The 21,713-nt window shown below is 41.1% G+C and overlaps 1 protein-coding gene across 4 annotated transcripts in view; it reads left to right on the top strand.

Moving 5' to 3' along the window:
- LOC124722032 (neither inactivation nor afterpotential protein G-like) overlaps positions 1-21,713 on the top strand; it is a 271,109-nt gene that overhangs the window by 76,064 nt on the left and 173,332 nt on the right. For 3 of the 4 annotated variants that reach the window (XM_047247220.1, XM_047247221.1, XM_047247219.1), the window contains exon 5: positions 2,915-3,145. The exons of the other annotated variant lie outside the window; for it this stretch is intronic. In XM_047247220.1, coding sequence (XP_047103176.1) covers positions 2,915-3,145 — 231 coding nt within the window. The remainder of the gene's footprint in view (positions 1-2,914; positions 3,146-21,713) is intronic. 4 annotated transcript variants of the gene reach the window in all.

Genomic DNA, 21,713 nt, shown 5'->3' with positions numbered 1-21,713 from the left:
ATGGCTACTACAAAGAAAACAGGTCTAATACATATTATGCATATGGAGACACAACCAGATGGTTTTATCCATAACATGTGTATGTTATTTTCTCCCCAAGAAAATCAGTAACACTCTGCCATTAGTCATATTTGCACCAATAAGACAGAAATAAGTGATGAGCCTAGGAATACTCCATGCAAAGTTCTACTTTTTTCAGGGATAACTGTAAAATATTTCAAGGCCCATTATTTCCTTTTGGTGTACAATATATATATTCCATTCCTTCTCACTCATATCAAACAAATGAAATGATCAGATTTTCATCGTGTGGTGTTTGCTGTTGCAGGCCTACCAGAGTATGTGTCTACTGTTTCTTGTAGATGTAAGCTACATCTCTTTTTATGACTCAGCCAATTAGGCCATTCTGCAAGATGTCTAAGCCTGTTGCTGTCCTCAGTGCCATGTAATTATTGTATCAGAAACATGCTTACATTCCCGAGAGTTTCATGAGGCATAGTTTAGGAGAAATGCCTCAAGATCTTCTTGAGACAACCACTCTCATATCTCATCCCTAGTTATGGCTTCTCTTACTGCAGCAATCATACATTATCACTACTTTATTGCTATTAAATGACGATATTTTCCATAATAAACTGCAGTAATCTTTTACATATTTGTGATTTGATATTAGATAGTTGTGTTTTAATCTTATTTATTTCTATGGAACCTCAATTTGGGTTGATGTTCATGTATAGACGGGTTTCTTACATATTTCTCAGTGTGTTTTAGTAAAAAGTATTTTGATGGAACTGTCAAAATACCCTCTGCTTTAGATAACTCAAAGCAGCAAGTAATGTACAGATAGTTTTTATATTGAGCATTCCTTCCATTGGGCAACATCTTTGCCACAGTGGTTACACTCGTTCCCATCAGGTCACCAAAGTTAAGTGCTGTTGGGTGTGGCCGGCACTTGAATGGGTCCCCGTCCAGGCTGCCATGTGTGGTTGCCATTTTTTGGGGTGCATTCAGCCTCATGATGCCAATTGAGGAGCTACTCGACCGAGTAATAGTGGCTCTGGTCAAAGTAAACCATTCTAATGACCAGGAGAGTGGTGTGCTGAGCATATGCCCCTCCTATCTGCATCATCAGCTGAGGATGACATGGTGGTCAGATGGTCCTGATGGGCCACTTGTGGTGCTTATTCATTCCCTTGAATATTTTCTGGTGACTGATGATAGAATGGATACATTCAATTTACACAGAAGTTATTACATTTTGATGTAAATATTAACAGAGCGTTTGTGTAACAGGTGACTTTTCTTAGAATTACTATACATTCTCTTTTTCCCACACATGTCCTCTTTATGAGGCAAGAAAATGTGTCTGGCTGGATTTCATAAAAATCTACAAAATGACCTCTTTTTGTGGTCTCCAAGAAAAGAATGCAATTTTTGAACAAAGGATATCAGTCATCACTGTAATTAATAGCAAATTCTGTTGCTGAAGCTATTTCTGTTTTAGAATCTACTTTAGAAACTCCTAATGGAAAGTATAAACATAATTACATGCCCTTAGAAATAAAGTTAATACTTACACATAGAAGGGGAGAAGGTCACTCACAGTAGTGTGACAGCTTTGACAAAGAGATGGCAGTTATGTATAGTTCTGCTATTGAATATCGACAGAAGTGCTTGTCTCAGTATCAACAGTTCAGACTTTTCAAGTGGATGCAGCTGTCAAGAATTCCTATTTGGGAGGATGTTCAAAGCTGTGTCACAGTATCCCAATGAACAAACAAATGTTACTGTTAATGATAAATTGTACTTTTATCAGTCTCATAATTTTATAAAATTTTTGAAATACTATAAAAGGAAAAAAAACAACCAGCAGCTGAAGTGTGGTGTGAATATTTTAGTCAGCCATCTAGTGATGTTTTTTATTCTGAACTGCTAAAAATTATAATTCTTTTATCCTATATCTAGTCATAATGCTAACACAGAATGTACCTTTCCTCTTGTAAACACACAGTGGACCAAAGACCAGAATAGATTTAAAACAGAAAACATAAAAGGTTTTGTGTGTGTCCAGTATAATTTCAAACACTTGAACTACCTGAGCTTTTATGAATAATGCTGGGAAACAAAAAACTGTTAAGGAAGATTTCTTCATCCTCCAAATATTCAAGGCATAAAAGTGAAAAAGACAATAATGGGATAACTATGTGTAGTTACAACAAATAAACTGTCAAAGTACTGCATATTTAGTCTTAAAATACCCAAAGAAAGTCACTCATTTAGTTTAGGGTAGTTTTACATTGTTAATTTTTAAGTTGTAAGCCACATGATTTTATTGATAAAGTGTATCCTCTTTTTAATGTGTACCATCCTCTTTTTATGTGCACTGTCCTCTTTTTTATGATGAATGTATGGTAGCCCTAACTTTTCTGAGAGTATTTTGATGCCTTACGCCTATCACTGAAAATTCACAATGTTCCTTCCACCTTAGTGAAAGCATATAACTCTTTTCTTAATGCAGATGCCATGCACATTGTGCTGCAGGGGTAAGCTTGTGCATATGAATTCAAAGTTAGTGCACTTACTGCTAATTTGACCACTATCTTTGTGGCTGCTGTTAAATGTTGTCTTTCAGAGTGAATTTGAGAAGAGTCTTCCAAGTGTTGAAGAACATTGAAAAAATATGTAGAGTGAGGTCTGTTTAGTTCAAGTTTTCAATATGCTTTTACGGTATGTTCCTAGAAAATTACAAAGAAAAAATAGGAAAAAGATAACACTTAGGGTTACTGGGCACCATTGTGTCAGTGGCAGTCATGGCAGTTGCACATGTTAGTTTCCGAAATAATTTTTCTAACTTTTGCTGCACTCATTTACCTCTTTTCACCTTAAATGAATGTAATAAACACTATATTTTCAGATGCAAAGCCAGACGATTCCACTAAATACTGTTGATCCAGAAGAAATGAAATTAGCTGATGCTTTTCTGAATGCTGGCAAAGAATTGGAATTACCTAGTGGGGAAATAAACTTTAATCTAATACAAAGCACAATACACAAAGGAGAACGATGGAGCAGTCTTCATGGTTATTTGTTACCAGCCTTGGGGCAGACAAATTTAGAAGTGCTTCTGAATACAGCAGTTAGTAAGGTATAAAATGACACTCAGTTTTTTTACTCATTTTACTAAAGCTTGTAAAATAACATATTTCAAACCCAGGTTTCACTCAGGGACACCTCACTTCTACTATTTATATGTAATGTACAAGCAGAATATCAATGGAAATTTTGAAGACAGCCATTGCATATTTATTTTTTCATATTATCACACAGAGATTGAGATCTGTAGGTGAGTACTTACAGAATGAAAAATACATTTAGGCTTACAGTTTAAATATTGGAAGAAATGTATATTTCCTACAATATGAGGCTAAAAACAATCACCACATATGTCTATGGACTGAGGAAGTGAATAAAAGCTGTGCATTTTAAACAGCAACCATATCAAAAGTTACAGACAAAAATTGGAATATTTATCATCAACGTAAGAGTGCACCCAAGAAGACAGTTGTGGCAACAATGTCAGTCCAATTAAGTGACATATGTGGTAAATTTAAAGCAACTTCTGGAGAGCAAGAAATCTACTGAATTGTGAAGCAACATCATGAACAAACAGCAGACATAGAAAAATTATGTGGAATTATTATACAGATGGGGTAACAGATCAAGATGACCTTAATGACTATATCTAAGAGGTGACAGAACATTTGTCTTATTAAAAGAACTATGGTGCTTTCTAGAGAGACTAGATTTATGTGTCATACTCCCAGTAGCTCTATATGTGTGTGAGGGAACAGTAGTGTTATTTTATTCTGATAGTTGCAAGTCACATATATCTGGAATTGCAAAAAATAATTGGATAAAGTGTAAAGTGCTATCATTTCATAAATGAAACACATTGATTGTATACTACTACAGGTGAATCATGAGAAGTTTGCTGATAAAGGATATGAAAAGGGACTCTGTGGACAACCTGGATAGAAAAATTTTTATCTACATGATTTAGATTAGCTTTTAATACTTTTGCTTGAGGTTTGTCTAATTTTTAACCCCATTTATCATACATTTAACAGTTTTTTTTACTGTTCTATTTGGCTGTATCAATTGTGGCAAATTTACTGTTATCAACACATATAAAAGGGAGTGTTTTGGAGGGGGAAAGTCTATTGTTGAAGGATGGTCTAAGGTGCTGTCATCATTGATACTGCTTCATATCTCATTGCTACAGTGCTGTGCAGATGGATACTCTGAACTAAGTTGTTAAAATCATTCTGATAGCCATATCTTAACATTTTACCATCACATGTTATTATAATTTAAATAAACAATTACTTTCTTGCTATAAAGTGGGCTAGGTGTCTTTAAAGTGAATTTTCTCCATTAGTATGCTGTTGTGCATACAGAAAATAAAGTCACATCCACACCATGCCACTCTTGGCCTTGGCGTATTCACATATAAGATTGTAATTATAACCATACTTAGAGGTTATGACCAAAAGTGCTGTCATCTGGAATATTTACTCTTTTTTTTTTTTAATCGGTATAGACAATTGGGTAACTGTGTTTGACATTTGCAAAATATTATCTATCTATCTATAATTTTAATTTGGAAACTAATTATGCAAACTCATGCTGTTGGTGTGAGCTTTTATAAAAATATATATTCTGAGCCATTTACAACCACTACAGAGCTTACATAAGCACTGGACTAAGGACTTAAGTCTAGAGAAAGCATATTATTTTATCAAAATACACATGTTAGTTCAAATTCAAATGTTATCAGAGACATCCATACACCTTTATTATAAAAATTCTAGGTTAGGATTATTGTGTTCTTCCATGTGTTTGTCAGGCATGGGAGTTGTCTCTCATATTTTTATAGACGCCTGGGCTGATACTTTAATAAATATACACTGCTAAGTATGTGTTTTTGGTGTTCAGACCAGCACTATGCATGTTGCTTGATGTTGCTGGACTCCTCACACCCCCTTCCCCCCCCCCCCCCCCTCCATGGCTCTTGAATATGCACATAATGGCACACACATTATAGTGTGAGTTCGATCACATTCAGAAGATCATGCGACTGGAAATATCACCATCATGACCTATAACCAATGAGTTTTTGCTAGTACAGCAAATAATCATCATTTGTAAAAAAATAACATTTGCTGTGGGTGGTCATATTACCATGCTATGATGCAATCCGGTGTTGATCCTACACTTTTATAAATACTAATGCAGACTGGCAGCACAGTGCATGCTCTGTAAAATACTCCCATGCTGGCCACAAGTTTTGTAAGAAATTTTTGTGGTAAAGCATTCCATTCCTCCACCAGCATGACTGACAACTACTGTATGGCCATTGGTGCACACGGACATGCTGCAGTACATCTACCTAATGCATGCTACATGTTATCAATGAGAATTATGTCCATCTCCTGAATATCATCTCATTCCATGAGCTTCTCCACCTGTGCTGTTTGATGCAGTAATGCATAGCAAATCCATAAAAATGAAGTCAGGCCCAAATGCAGCCCTGAAAAGACACACCTGGGAAACTGGTACTGTTTTGCAGTAATGTGGACCAGTGAGTGTAGCATGTTCAAAGATTTGGATGTCATGATACCCATGCATCATTAGGACTCACCACAGCATATCACATGAACCACCGAAATGCTCATGTTTGATAATGTTTCTGGATGCATTAAGTGTTCCCACCTCTGGCCATGTTAAGATATGCACAGAATCACTACTCATACTGAATCTGCTCTCATCCTAGAAGAGCATATGACCCTATTCCTCATGGTCCACTACCTATGCTCTTGATACGATAGCAAACGGTGCCTCCAATGTGCAGGTGTCAACAGAAAATAACGTAGTAGTGATCAGGTAAAGAGACCACCTCCACAATGCAGTTGCCCTGCTAATGTGGAACATGAGAGTATATTCCTTGTAGTTCCATCTCTTGTACCTGCTGTTTGATGTAGGTCTCTTCTTGCCTGTTGCACAATATAGAGGTCATCTGTTATTGTGGTTGACCACTGTCAACCATTTCATCTCCTCAGGATAGCAATGTATGTAGTTCAGAATGCTCCGCATGCATGTGAAATAATGCTGTGAACAGTAGCAAACTCCTGAGCTACACCCATTACACTTTGTCCTCCTCCCAGCTTTTGTATCATTGTTCTCAATGTGAAATCTTCCAAATGTTGTCTTTGACCATGTTGTAATGGCAAACACCACCAGTGCACCACAACCACTCACTGATTGACACACAGTGTCTTTTCCCTTTCCTTCAAATCCTTCATGTCGTGGAGCGCTATAGTCATGCCGACCTCACACCATATGATGTCCAGCTTTCTGTCCATGCCTGGCAGACCTCTGACAACATGCTCCCACTCTTTCATTCATTTCTACAAAGTGGTTAATACATGATCCAATCACAATAAACTGACCACCTCCTATGTTCAGCATCAATGTGCAATAACTACTCACAGAAAGCATTTTCAGCTGGTTGGGTACATGTTGTGGAAGACTAGTTTTAATGGATCATTTGGTAATGGTAGGAATCAATACCACATCTTCATACTATATGTAAAAATGTCTATTAAGAAGTATAGTGGCTTATGAAACTAGGTGCTTTGTGCCCATAGGTTTAACATGGAAATCAATCACAAGAAAAAGCTATATTTGTGTCTGTTTCGAAATAGCGGAATTTGTGCTTGACTCACTATTTCCCCATAGAACCAAGGCTAGGAAGCTAGTTTTCTTATGACCTCACAGCTATGCCTGGTGGATATATCATCTTTCCAGATGTGTCAAAGTTCCACTACACAATGCTATTATCAGTATGATGTTACCTTCTATCCATCTTCAAACCAATAATTATTTATTACATACAGAAAACACACACACACACACACACACACACACACACACACACACACACACAGATCTATATATAAGACACAGATCCATTATTTTTTTAAGTACTGGCTGAAAAAACAGGGGTTTGAAGTGCGGTACTGTCTACTGTAAACAATATAGCTTCCACTTTTCACAACCCCCCATATACATATTTAATATGGCCAGTGCACTGTTGTTTAGCTTTCGATAAGCCTCATTAATAGTTTTCAGGCTAACATTCACATACTGCTACAATAGTTTACTGTTGAACATCCATGATCAGTAAAAACCTAACCACAAAGTTCCAAGTTCTTGAAGAATAGAAAGCTATGTATTGAACAGACACTGTCATTGTTTTAAAACAAGGTCTAATTGTGTAACACTCATTTCAAGTTAAGTTGAAGCATTGTTGTTGTTCTAATCGACATAGGTTTCTTGTCTGAAACTCGGCCATGGATTGACTGTCTCATGACCAAAAATCAGGCCCTTGTATATCATCGCAGTAACAGGTGCTAAAACTGCACATTGTTTGAAATTAAATTAACTGAAATTACAGTTAAAACTTAACTCATTAAATTAACTGAATACATCAAAAAATTGATCCTTTTTAACAGTTTCTTCTACTACAAAGGTTAAACCAAATTATTTGTTTACCTGATGAAATTAACATATCAGTTATGCAAACAATACTTTTGACAAAACTGCTATTTACTTTGGGATTAATCAAGGGCTGGCTTTCTAACATGTTTTCGAATAGAGCCAAATAAATATTTACAAAATGCTAGTATTTTGTCTTCCAAATGTTTATAATTATTATAGAATTTATATTTGTTTATAAGTCAGCAACAGAATTTAAGTTACAAAACAATTACTGATTTCACCCTATAACAAAAGATGCTAACTAGGCATAGTTGAAATAAATTAGAAAATCAATTACATACATAAAACTAAGCACAAAATTAGCTCTCGTGTTATATTCTTTAAAACTGAGGCCCAACCTTTCTCTTTTATGGAAATGCAGATTATATTCATGTATGTTAATGATAATTAGTTAAAACTGAAAAAACAAATTTAACTAGGAAGATGGCAAAACAAGATGGGAAGTACAAATACCCCAGCTTGATTTGTCACATCACCCCTTCATTGGACTAGCCAGATACACTCCTGGAAATGGAAAAAAGAACACATTGACACCGGTGTGTCAGACCCACCATACTTGCTCCGGACACTGCGAGAGGGCTGTACAAGCAATGATCACACGCACGGCACAGCGGACACACCAGGAACTGCGGTGTTGGCCGTCGAATGGCGCTAGCTGCGCAGCAATTGTGCACCGCCGCCGTCAGTGTCAGCCAGTTTGCCGTGGCATACGGAGCTCCATCGCCGTCTTTAACACTGGTAGCATGCCGCGACAGCGTGGACATGAACCGTATGTGCAATTGACGGACTTTGAGCGAGGGTGTATAGTGGGCATGCGGGAGGCCGGGTGGACGTACCGCCGAATTGCTCAACACGTGGGGCGTGAGGTCTCCACAGTACATCGATGTTGTCGCCAGTGGTCGGCGGAAGGTGCACGTGCCCGTCGACCTGGGACCGGACCGCAGCGACGCACGGATGCACGCCAAGACCGTAGGATCCTACGCAGTGCCGTAGGGGAGCGCACCGCCACTTCCCAGCAAATTAGGGACACTGTTGCTCCTGGGGTATCGGCGAGGACCATTCGCAACCGTCTCCATGAAGCTGGGCTACGGTCCCGCACACCGTTAGGCCGTCTTCCGCTCACGCCCCAACATTGTGCAGCCCGCCTCCAGTGGTGTCGCGACAGGCGTGAATGGAGGGACGAATGGAGACGTGTCGTCTTCAGCGATGAGAGTCGCTTCTGCCTTGGTGCCAATGATGGTCGTATGCGTGTTTGGCGCTGTGCAGGTGAGCGCCACAATCAGGACTGCATACGACCGAGGTACACAGGGCCAACACCCGGCATCATGGTGTGGGGAGCGATCTCCTACACTAGCCGTACACCACTGGTGATCGTCGAGGGGACACTGAATAGTGCACGGTACATCCAAACCGTCATCGAACCCATCGTTCTACCATTCCTAGACCGGCAAGGGAACTTACTGTTCCAACAGGACAATGCACGTCCGCATGTATCCCGTGCCACCCAACGTGCTCTAGAAGGTGTAAGTCAACTGCCTTGGCCAGCAAGATCTCCGGATCTGTCCCTCATTGAGCATGTTTGGGACTGGATGAAGCGTCGTCTCACGCGGTCTGCACGTCCAGCATGAACGCTGGTCCAACTGAGGCGCCAGGTGGAAATGGCATGGCAAGCCGTTCCACAGGACTACATCCAGCATCTCTACGATCATCTCCATGGGAGAATAGCAGCCTGCATTGCTGCGAAAGGTGGATATACACTGTACTAGTGCCGACATTGTGCTTGCTCTGTTGCCTGTGTCTATGTGCCTGTGGTTCTGTCAGTGTGATCATGTGATGTATCTGACCCCAGGAATGTGTCCATAAAGTTTCCCCTTCCTGGGACAATGAATTCACGGTGTTCTTATTTCAATTTCCAGGAGTGTAGATACTGCAAATACCTAACTCGGCAATTCCATGACCACAAGTGATGGTAGAAATTCGGTTCAACAATCTACACACAAAAAAATACATATGAAATTTTACGAAACTAAAGTACATATATTTTTTCAAATTTATACTTATATGAACTATCCATATGAAAATTCCCCTACAAAATATTTACATACAGTGTATTGCACAATATCACAAAATATCTATAAGCTATACATTTAATAAAATTTAGGCATCTTTATTAGTAGTGATGTCCTTTTTGGGTAAACAAAGATTACATTTTAAGATCCGTATCAGTTTATACAAGTCCTGTCTCACTTAAACAAAATGAATCCTCATGGATCACAAAAAACTAAATTTCACTGTGCACTGCAGTTCACTTGCTCACTGCTTAATATTTTTCACAAGCAATTTCATAGTTTTAATGAGGTTTTTCACATTTTCTCTCCAAGTTGTCCTCACCTTCAATAGATCCAAGTGGCAGTTAGCAAGGAAATGAACCTGCTATCAGTTCCCTTGGAGGTGGTTCTCCTCTGCCAGAGTACATGAAAAATTTAAACAAAATACCCTACTTTAGTACATTTACTTTTACGTCTAACTTAAGTCTAAGAAAAAGAAATTAATATAAATGGCAAATGATATACCATTACATCATAAATAAATACATTACATAGTTCTCATAACCTTACAATAATTTGCTCTACAATTGACTATAGTATGAAAGGTGTGGACTCATAAAAACTTAAAATCAAGTGCACATTACACTACAAAACATTACTCTAAGTCATAACTGTCTGAAACTGGTTAAACTTGAAAGATTTGGATCTCTTTTCCATTTGCAAAATAGCAAAAACTCAAGCTGTGCATTACTTCTAGCACAAACTCAAGACGTGCAGTAGCATAGATTTATTAATCATTACATTATGGAAGAAGAATAGAGTCACTATCACATAACTTAATTGCTATTCTAATCAAAATTAAGCGAATGGAAGCTGTAGCAAATCGTTGCCTCACTTCCCTACTCAACTTTGAGCACTACTCTCATTCAACTAGAAGATTAAATCCTCACAAAATCACTAAATGTTACCAAATAGTTGACCTGTTAGAATATTCACATCAGTCTAGCACCATAGTTATCAGTTAATCAGCAAAATTGCTTTTCTTCACCCCAGTATTACCACTTTAAGCTCTCACTTCCTACGAACACAAACAGAAGTTTTCAGATAACCTATAGATCCAATACTGCAGCATTAGGCCCCATATTACTTGTACCTCAATAAAATATTGCTCTTTCCATTAAGCTCTCATTCCTAGCCGCAGTGTCATGAATTGCACAATACACACAGTACCCAATGTTGCCTAGTTCAAAATTTAGATCTTCAATACACATACATCACATTTTTTTGTACAATTATCTTTTTCATCAATCATGTGTGTCAGCTTCATTATTTTACTTACCTTTCTTATCTCATTAGCTAGTGGAGTGCATTCTCAAAAAGTATCCCTACTGTAGAGACAGGTCCCCTAAGTGTTAAGACCCTAACATTATTCATTATTTTATTATTTCATTATTGCTTCATTATCTAATAAATAAACACCTGCTCTGATTATCCAATGCAAAATTGATTGTACTGAAAAACACTCAACAGTAACAGATCCTTATGCTAGGCAAACTTAACTCTCATTACTGATCAGACAAAATTATCACTTAGAAAAACTATTATTTCACTGTATTCCATCAAATTGCTTGAGATTCTAGCCTGAAGGGTAATATACATACAAATCTTGCTCATTCTTTCTACACATTACTCCAGGCAACTATGTTTAAAGTTGAAATTCCTTAATGTTGGAAAAGGCTGTACCATGACCCACATCTACAGGTAGGTAGTTATCTCCATATGCTGATGGCACTGAACACAAACACTTTTATTATACTACAATTAATACTGAGACTTGGTATCCAAGATGGTTTTTACTGCATATTGCCTCTGCTGCTGCACTCATGAATTGATTACTTCAGATGTTAATTATATTTCTCATATGCTGACACCTTTCATTTTCTGTTTACCTTATCTCTTGGAGAAACCTTTTTAAACTATTCTTATACTATAGTATCCTACTGTACAAAATACATGAAAGTCAAAGAGTGCTTCTGATTCACTTATAAACAACAGATAGGACAGAAGAAGAGTTTGACTGCCTCAGGAAACACGAAAAATGAGACAGACAGCTGGGGTAAGCATTATCACCATTTAATGAATCCAACACAGAATGTTGAACACCCTACTTGATAATTGCACAAAAAATTAGTCTCAAATATAGCATCAATGCTGAGATTTGGAATCACCAAGAAATTGCATTCCAACAGCTGTCCTGCCAATTTTACATTTAATAGTATCTCTTGTTTCACACTCTTTGATAGCTTACCAGTAGCACCAATAATTTTTTCCCAGAAGCATGCATCACTACTACACCCTCTGTGTTCTTAATAGATTCAAAAAATGCCTGTGAAATGCCATTCAAATCACTACCACTGCCCAGTAAACACTTAACATATATACCTTGTGCACTTACTGTTACTACAGGGTGCCACACTTCCTTTTAACTTGGCATGTGATCTTCTTCTTACACAAATCCTCATTAATCTTTTCCCTGGAAAAACTGTCATCCTGCTTACCAAAATGATTATCAGACCCACTGTCACTTTCTCTATGCTTTAGATTTTGTACTTCTTCCACCTTTTTCTCTATTTTAGTCAATTTTGAATCTACATTTTCATTTACTTTTACCGGTTTTTCCTCTACTACTACTGCACACTTGGTTTCTACCTTAGTTTTTAAATAATTTTTAATCTGATCAATTTGGTTCTCAAGTTTAACCCTATTTTCAGCACATTGTTTATTGGAAACCTCCACCTTCATACTACTGTCATCACAAACCTTCCTTTTTCCTTCCACACATTTATGACTCAATGTTAATTTATCATTTGTATTATCACAATCCTTAACTACTGGATCAAACTTCTTATTTAATTGTTAAAGATTAGTGCTAACCACCTTAATTTCCTTTTTAATTTCTTTCTTCAGTTCATTTTTAATCTAATCATCAGTTTTAATACCACTAATATCTACTTCCATACTACTAATGTCTTTTTTCATACTACTGAGGGAATATAGTATAGTTGTAGGTAAACAACTAGAATTCTCTCATATACAGATTTATTCACACTTAGCGTCTACACAGATACAAGGCCGGAAGCTAACTGCTGTTAGCATCCAACATGCTCTCCAAAGCCCCCTCCTCAAAGATAGCACACTTATGCACAGAACAAATATCAATTTTTATGGCGCTCTACGCCACATAGCCCCCCCCGCGCGGTATGGAGTACGTCCCTGTGAATGGGGGGGGGGGGGGGGGGGGGGGGTGAGAAGTTAGGAAGGTAACGCATAGTTCTTCTGCGTCAGGCGGAAGCGGTCGACTGGTAGGAGACCGGGGGGTGGGGGTGAAGCCCGGTACGTCGACGGTGAAGTCAGCAAGCGACGCCGGCGGCTGAAGGCGACGTCCTGTCCTGGAGTGAAGGTGTAGCACTTCGTCAGCCGGCAGGCGGAGAATCACCTTGCCAGAAGGCCTAACAAAGGCACGCAAATTGCCACACGCAGCAGTTCTGCTCAATTTAAAGTGGCGCACCACACGAGATTCTGCACTTCCTCCCTCAATATTGTCATACGCGAGTACCACACACACTGTATCGCCATCTACGACAACAGATAATTTATGTATGTCATCAGGGTGCACATGTGTTGTGAATTCTTGGATGGCACCTGTACGAGCAATGGTAGGGAGGCAGGGAGGTGTGGGAAAGCCATGGCAGGGGGAAGCATCTGCTAAGAGGGGGGTGGCAGGTGCACTAGACTGTGCAGGAGACAACCTCGGGCGATCAGCTGACAGACGAGGGAGCGTGACCGAAGGCAACAAGGAGCCAGCGTGGGTGGAACGGCGTGACAAAGAGCTGTCACACAAAGATGGTAACACAATGGTAGAATCCGAGTGGTTGGCAGTTTGACTGCGAGGGCTGTGAGGAGTGAAGCCCCGAAAAGATTGGCCACTCGAATTAGATGAATGCAGAGAAGGAGCAGTGCTTGGCAGAGAAACACGCTGTGGAAAATCAATACCCAAATGCATGGTGTGGGAAGATGGATGGCCGCTCGAAGCAGGAGTGGGAGAAATAGGGGCAGAATCACGGAGGTTCACCTGAGGCTCAATGAAAGCTGGTTTCACTCAGTTGAGTGAGACCATGGTTACAGAGTCTTTTATGAGGAGATCCATGTTATTCTCAGAGCGTTTGACGACCTTGTAAGGACCTGTGTAGGGCGACTGAAGTGGGGCTTTGACTGAGTCACCTCTGAGAAACACGTACTCACAAGAGTCTAGCGTGCGCGGTACGTACACGCGCGGAGGTGTATGAGCAGCCGGAAGTGGCGGCTGAATTTTGCTGCATTGCAAGCGCACCTGCTCAAGAAGTGAAGGGAGTTCAGAGGGCCATGGAAGTGGGGTCGGAGTGACTAATTCTCCAGGCAAAACCAGAGGTTGGCCATATACAAACTTGGCTACGGACCCCTTGAGGTCTTCCTTGAAAGTCGCACGAAGGCCAAGAAGCATGAAGGGCAGTGCCTCTGTCCATAGTGAGTCATGGCAACGCAGGGCAGACTTCAGGGTGCAATGCCATCGCTCGACAAGCCCATTGCTTTGGGGGTGGTACGTAGAAGTATGAATTTTGACAATACCACACATTTTACATAAGTCAGAGAAAACTGAAGACTTGAATTGTCGCCCCTGGTCAGTGGTGAGGTAAACAGGTGAGCCAAATCTAGAGATCCACGAATCTAAGAATGCTCGACTTACTGTCTCAGAGGTAATGTTCAGAATAGGCACAGCCTCAGCCCATCGAGTCATCCTGTCAATAGCTGTAAACAAGTAACGGAAATCCTCGGAGGGGGGCAAAGGGCCTACGAGGTCGACATGAACATGGTGAAACCGGCCTGGAGGTTGGGCAAAACAGCCAAAGGGTGGAGAAGTGTGCCTGTAAACTTTGTTCTGTTCACACACCATGCATGTCCTTGCCCAAGACTGACAGTCACGGCGCATGTTTCTCCAGACAAACCGTTCAGCTACCAGACGGGTGGAGGCTTTGACACCGGGGTGTGCTAATGTGTGTAGTTTGTCAAAGACCTGGCGTTGAAGGGGCTTAGGAATGAATGGCCACAACGTACCAGTTGATTCATCACACCACACTAAGTCAGATATGCCAGGGAAAGTAGAGCGTACCAGTTGGAGAGAGGAGCTGTGGTCTGAAATTAACTGCATCGTATCGAGGTCTGCCGATTGCAACCAAGGTAGGTCCGTTAAGTCAATTAAGGTTGTGACAGCACCAGCATGTGAGAGAAAATCAGCAACCACATTGGCCGCTCCTCGGATGTAGCGAATGTCATTTGTAAATTGCAAGATGTAATCGATGTGACGAAAGCGTCGTGGGGGCGGATCAGCCGCAGGATTTTTTATGGCAGGAACCAACAGCTTGTGATCAGTGAGCACATAGAAATCCTGTCCCTCAACATCAGTTCTGAAGTGTCTTATGGCCTCGTAAACTGCAAGTAGTTCTCTGTCGAATGCTGAGTATTTCTTCTGCGCGTTGTTTAGCTTTTTTGAGAAAAACTGCAGGGGGGTCGTAACATCATTGTATGTCTGACTCAGTACTGCGCCGATAGCATTGTAACTAGCGTCAGTAGTGATAAACATTGTGGCGTCCGCCCGTGGGTGAGCAATAGTGACAGCGGAGGCCAACAGCTGTTTGAGTTCATTAAATGCCTTGTCCATGTCTGGTGTCCATGGTACCTGGCGGGTGCCAGAAGTTTGTGGGCCAGCGAGAGCATCTGTGAGAGGAGCCTGACCACAGAAGCGGCTGGCAAATGTTTCCGGTAATAATTAACTGTTCCGATGAACCTGCGTAATTCCTTGTAGGTCTGAGGGCGTAGCATCTCGAGAACAGGCTTGATCTTGTCCTGTGGTGGTGTCAGACCGTCAGATGACACAACATAACTTAGGAATGTGGCGGATGACTGGTGCAATTGAGTCTTTTTATTGTTCAGTTCAGTACCAGCGGCTGCTAAAATATCTGTCACGACTTGAACACGCTCCTCACTCTGTTCTAAAGTAGAAGCAAAAACCAATATGTCGTCCATATATACGAAACAAAAGTCTAGATGGTATAAAGTTTGATTGATGAAACGCTGCCACGTTTGGGGTGCATTTTTCAACCCAAACGGCATAAATTTGTATTGGAACAGCCCGAAGGGAGTGGTTATGGCAGTCTTTTCAATGTCCTCCGGAGCCATAGGAATCTAATGAAATGCGTGCTTACAGTCCAAAACAGAGAAGTACTTTGCACCTGCGAGCGCATGATTGAAGTCTGCAATGTGTGGGACCGGATATTTATCAATGATGGTGCGGGCATTTAAATGCCTATAGTCTCCGACCATACGCCAAGTACCGTCTTTCTTTTGGTCAAACAGGATAGGACTAGCCCAGCAACCGGAAGAAGGTCCAATTATTCCCTTTTGTAACAGATCGTCCTATTGTTCTTTTGCAATTTTCATAAATTCCGGCTTGAGGCGGCGTGGACGTTGCGATATGGGCGGCCCATCGGTTAGACATAACCGATAAACTGTGCCGTTAGTGACTACTGCAATACGTGGTGCGGCACGATAGTCAGATGTCCGTGAAGCGGAGCAGGCAGTGGTGGACGGGCCAAGCTGTGGCGCTGAGGGCACGGAAGTACAGGTGTGCCACCCGCTCATAGGCTGCGTAAAGGCCGCACACGTGTTAACATGGGCGAGGTTGGTACACTGGTTCTTGGTAGCGGGCCGTGCCGCTACGAGCGCTGTAGGCACGAGTGGGCGTGGCCGGACAGCAGATGGCCGTAGTTCATTGCCACAAGCTTGGCAAGTTAATTTTCCATTCGGAATGCAAGGAGCATGAGTACTCGGGCATACCCTATCATTACAAAAGGGGGTGCTGACACAGTTTACAGAGTTCACAACATTGTCGTTAACGTGCGTGGGCACGGGAATACCAGATTGGCACGGACTGACCTTGTCTGTAGCCGATGAGTCGTCTGCTTGTAGTGCCGGGTGGCATTGTTGTGTGGAGGCCAACTCGTGGTGTATGTCGCGGAGATGCAGCAGCATTTCCATACGTTCCATCCACAACTTAGAAGACTTGGCGCACTCCACTAGCCACTTGTTTGTCCAAGATTGCGGCTCCAAGGATAGGTTTACACACTTCTTAGCACAGCACACATGTTTGGTGTTAGCCAAACTGTCACTCGGCGAAGCGAAAGGAATATCTTTGTTAACGGAGGGGTAAAACACAGTATTTTGCACAAAATCTAGTGACAAATGATAGTGCTTGAGGAAATCAATTCCGAGAATAGGTTCTTCAATTGTTGACACTAGAAACGTCCACTCCAGCTTGCACTCGGGCGAAAGTTTCACTGTATACAAAGTAGAACCCGAACACTGTAGGGTAGACAAGTTCACTGCACGAAGTACTGTTTTGTGTGGTTGCACTTTATTGGTCGCTAGGCGAACCGGCAGTAAAGAGACGTCTGCGCCAGTGTCTACCAGAAAACATACACCTGATCGTAAATCGCAAACATAGACTCGACCACACTTACTGTTATTGTCCGAAACGGAGTGCAACGTGGGATGGTGCCCGTTGTTTACATCGCAGGAGGTGGCACCGTAGCCTACCTGCGGTTGGAGTTTGGGTAAGAACAAGGTGACTGGCATTTGCGAGCTTGCTCCCCGAATCTCGCGTGGAAGAAACAGTAAGGTTGGGCGGGCCTGTGCCCTTGTGGGTAGTTGCTAGGTGACGGAGTATGTGCCCCAGAGTCTTCCACAGAGGCCGATGCACTGTCGTTGCGAGGAGTTGAAGGTGCAGGCAGGGCGGCTAGTTTAAAAAACTTGTTATCAGCAGCACCAGACAAGGGCGTGGCGTCAGAAAGCGTCTTAGTGCGGTCACGTCCAGAATGCAGTGCATGGAGCTCACATTGCCTGGCGGAGTATGCTCTGTCGGCGGCGCGTAAACGTTCATTTACTGGCCTATCTTCATACGCAGAGATTGCAGTCTGGACAGGCAAAGGCAGCTTTTCAGTCCAAATTTCTGCGAGCGTGTCATCAGGCATAACTTGCTCATCGACGAGAAGACGTATGCACCGCCACAGCTGGGATGGAGACCTGTCGCCGAGACGCTCTTCGTAGATGAGCTGTCGCACATTTTCTCTCCTGGTTTTAGAGACGTGATCCAGTATCGTTTGTTTCGCCACAGCATACTTCCCTGGTAGCGGGGGTGCTTTGACCAGATCATAAATGAAATCGACGCGGTCGTGAAGATGGTTCATGAGGCAGGCGAAGTGTGCGTCGTCGTCCAAAGCACAGACATTGAATGTTTGCTCAACCAGGTTAAACCAGAACTCCGGGTGAGCGGGTTTGAAGTCTGGAAATTTCGGCAGATTCGGCACTGCAGTCACTGAGGAGGTGCGCCTATTACTTCGGACGGAAATAGAGCATGCAGAAGATTGTGAGTCCGGATTATTGGCATCCCGAAATGCGGCAATCGCGAAATTCACTTGACGCCGGGGGGGGCGGGGGGCGGCTGAGAAGCGACGGACGCTCGAACGGTGTGAGGATCATAGTCAAAATGTGCATTCTCATTGACGTGGTAGCTCGGAGAGAAGCCACAAGTGCTTAAGTACGCCGGTGAATGTCCGTTATGCACACAGTATTCACTCGACCATGAGTGGTGGGACTGGTTGTAGATGTCGGAGTAATTACTATCCAGCACAGAATTGTTGACCTGATTAGAAGCAACACAAGGATCCCACACACATCCACTAGGATGCACACTCAGTGTGATATTTGCTGTTTAGCGAGCATTGAACACCTGTTGACTAGCCGGCGTGGAAGGATACACACATGGCGGGAACTGATTCGAGTTTGAATTTACTACTGGATTTTCCAAAGTAGCAAAACCTCGCTCAACGCCACGAACTGTATTGAATTGTGTGTTCGGCACAGGAGTAGAAATGTTCCGACCAACACTCTGTGGAGAACACGTGGGAAGGTCCAGGCTAACAAAGCCAGAGTCCACGACCATTGGCGGTTGGAAGAAACTGGCGGCACTCGATGAATTCCACTGCATGTTCTGGCTGAAGGATTCCGAAGATTCTTGCGGCATGTCCACTACGACGGCAGGAGTGCTGGAGAGATGTTGCTGGAATCCAGGCGGCGGTGAATGCTGAAAGGCCATTGTCTGGAGCTGAACAAAGGCCCTCGCGATTGCGGAGAAACCCGACGCGGTAGGCACGTAAATAACCTTCAGGCGGTAACTTGGATGCGTAATACACAAAAACGGGGTCACCAGTGAGGGAATATAGTATAGTTGTAGGTAAACAACTAGAATTCTCTCATATACAGATTTATTCACACTTAGCGTCTACACAGATACAAGTCCAGAGGCTAACTGCCATTAGCGTCCAACATGCTCTCCAAAGCCCTCTCCTCAAAGATAGCACACATACGCACAGAACAAATATCGATTTTTATGGCACTCTACGCCACACTACTAATGTCTACTTTCATACTCATACTACTCATAATTTGCATTAACATCGCTTACAATTTTCTGTAACCACTATTGTCCTGTGAATCAGTCCCCATTAGGTCTTTCTGTTTATTTAAAAACTTAACCTCTACAGGTTTGTTCTCAGTCACACTGTCTTGTTTGTTAAGGCCTCATTATGTATCACTTAATACAAAACAGCTTTGGCTATGAAATTTCCTTGTTTTTAATCACTCTGCTTCTGCTGCTGCTGCAGTTGTCATTTGATTCATCAACTGCACGGCTTAGGCAAGTTATAAGCCTCTCGTGCCTCTGCGTGTTGATTGGCTGCCCCTGTGCTCAGTGCCTGCTTCCATACAACCTGCTTGCTGATTGACTGCTGTCCTGCTGCAACAATGAAACCCCAGTGCTGATTGGCTGTTGCCTCACTGCAATGTAAACTGCTGTCGATTTCACTGTTCAAAGTTCACGCGTCCTTGTTTACTGTGCCCACATACAATAGTCCTCACCTGGGGCACCATATGTGATGACGTTCACCTTCTTTGTTTCTTTGCTTGTTGTTCTTAGTGTCAATGTACTGGCTAAAAAAATAGGACGTGGAAGTGCAGTACTGTCTACTGTAAATGATGTTGCTGACAGATGAACATTTGTGTTTCACAGTTGTTTACTTTCACTTTTCACAACCCCCCATAAACACATTTAATATGGCCAGTGCACTATTGTTTAACTTTTGATAAGCTTCATTAATAGTTTTCAGGCTGCCACCCACATATTGCTACAATAGTTTACTGTTGAACATCTATGAGCAGTAAAAAGATAACCAAAAAGTTCACAGTTCTTGCAGAATAGGAAGGTATGTATGGAACAGACACTTCCATTGTTTTAAAACATGGCCTAATTGTGTAACACTTATTTCACAGTTAATTTGAAGCATTGTTGTTGTTCTAATCAGCATAGGTTTCTCATCTGAAACTCGGCCATGGACTGACTGTCTCGTGACAAAAAATCGGGCCCTTATATATCATCACAATGACAGGTGCTAAAACTACACATTGTTTGAAGTTAAATTTAAGGAAAGTACAACTAAAACTTAACTCATTAAATCAAGTGAATACATCAAAAAATTGGTTCCTTTTAACAGTTTTTTCTACTACAAGAGTTAAACCAAATTATTTGTTTAACTGATGAAATTAACATATACAGTTATGCAGACAATACTTTTGATAAAACTGTTAATTACTTTGGAATTAATCAAGGGCTGACTTTGCTAACATATTTTCAAATAGAGCCAAATAAATACATTTATAATTATTATAGAATTTATATTTGTTTATTAGTCAACAACAGAATATAAGTTACAAAACTATTACTGATTTTACTCTATAACAAAAGATACTAACTAGGCATAATCAAAATAAATTGGAAAATCAATTACATACATAAAACTAAGTGCAAAATTGGATTTAGTGTTATATTCTTTAAAACTGAGGGCCAACCATTCTCCTTTAAGGAAGTTCAGATTTTTATTCACTTATGTTAATGGTAATTAGTTAAATCTGAAAAACTAATTTAAGTAGGCAGATGGCAAAACAAGAAGGGAAGTAGAAAAATCCAAGCTTGCTTCATCACAAAGTGTGCTTGCTAGCATTTAGTCAAGAACCTGATACATGACCTGATCCAGTATTGCTGTATCTGATACCCAGTCTAAAAAATTATAGGAAGCAAAATTAGAAATTTTCCTAGCAAGAACATCTCATAACATCTATTGGTTGCAGTTATATTTTGGATGACTGCAAGGGGGATGCCTTAAACTTAAGAAAATAGTTTGTTTCAACAAGGACACATCTGCAGCAGTGTCTAGATGTAATTTCACAGAGTGTTTTCCTATAAATGAATCTAAGTACATTTGTCGGGTTTTATCCTGCGAAGTCTGCATTTTGTAGATTTAGCACTCACTTGGTACACTTCCATGGGACACATATGCATTAGAACTGCATTAGAATTCTAACCTGGCTGCAGTAATGTGTGTCTTTGTCAAAAAATGATCTTCCAATTAAGAAAACAATCTAGGCAACTCATGTTCTACTGTATTCATTAATGGCTCTAATTTTTGTATTAGATGATAAAGTTCAGGATTTCCTGATAAGAACATGGAGTTTATTCTTCCTGCATTGGAAATTTGACATGCCAAAAAATATAACTGCAGTAATCAGCAGTAAGCATCCCATTCTTCATGATGCTCATTACATGGTAGAAAATCCATAAACATAGGTGGCATGGGAGAGTTTCTTACTACATTCACTAATGTCTGTAATATGGCTGTCATTAGCTCCTGATAACTCTACATGACTTGCATTAGGAGCTGTAGTAGTTCCTCATGACAGAAACCCATATTCTCACCTAGTTACAAAACTGTTCAAAGTTCAGTTTGCATGTGTAACCAGTTTGCATGCATCCAGTTTCCACATCATTGCCACTTTATTAAT

The sequence above is a fragment of the Schistocerca piceifrons genome, chromosome X, assembly GCF_021461385.2.
Source record: "Schistocerca piceifrons isolate TAMUIC-IGC-003096 chromosome X, iqSchPice1.1, whole genome shotgun sequence".
Lineage (NCBI taxonomy): Eukaryota > Metazoa > Arthropoda > Insecta > Orthoptera > Acrididae > Schistocerca > Schistocerca piceifrons.
Note: the sequence above shows the minus strand (reverse complement) of the source record. Positions and strands in the feature narration are given on the sequence as shown.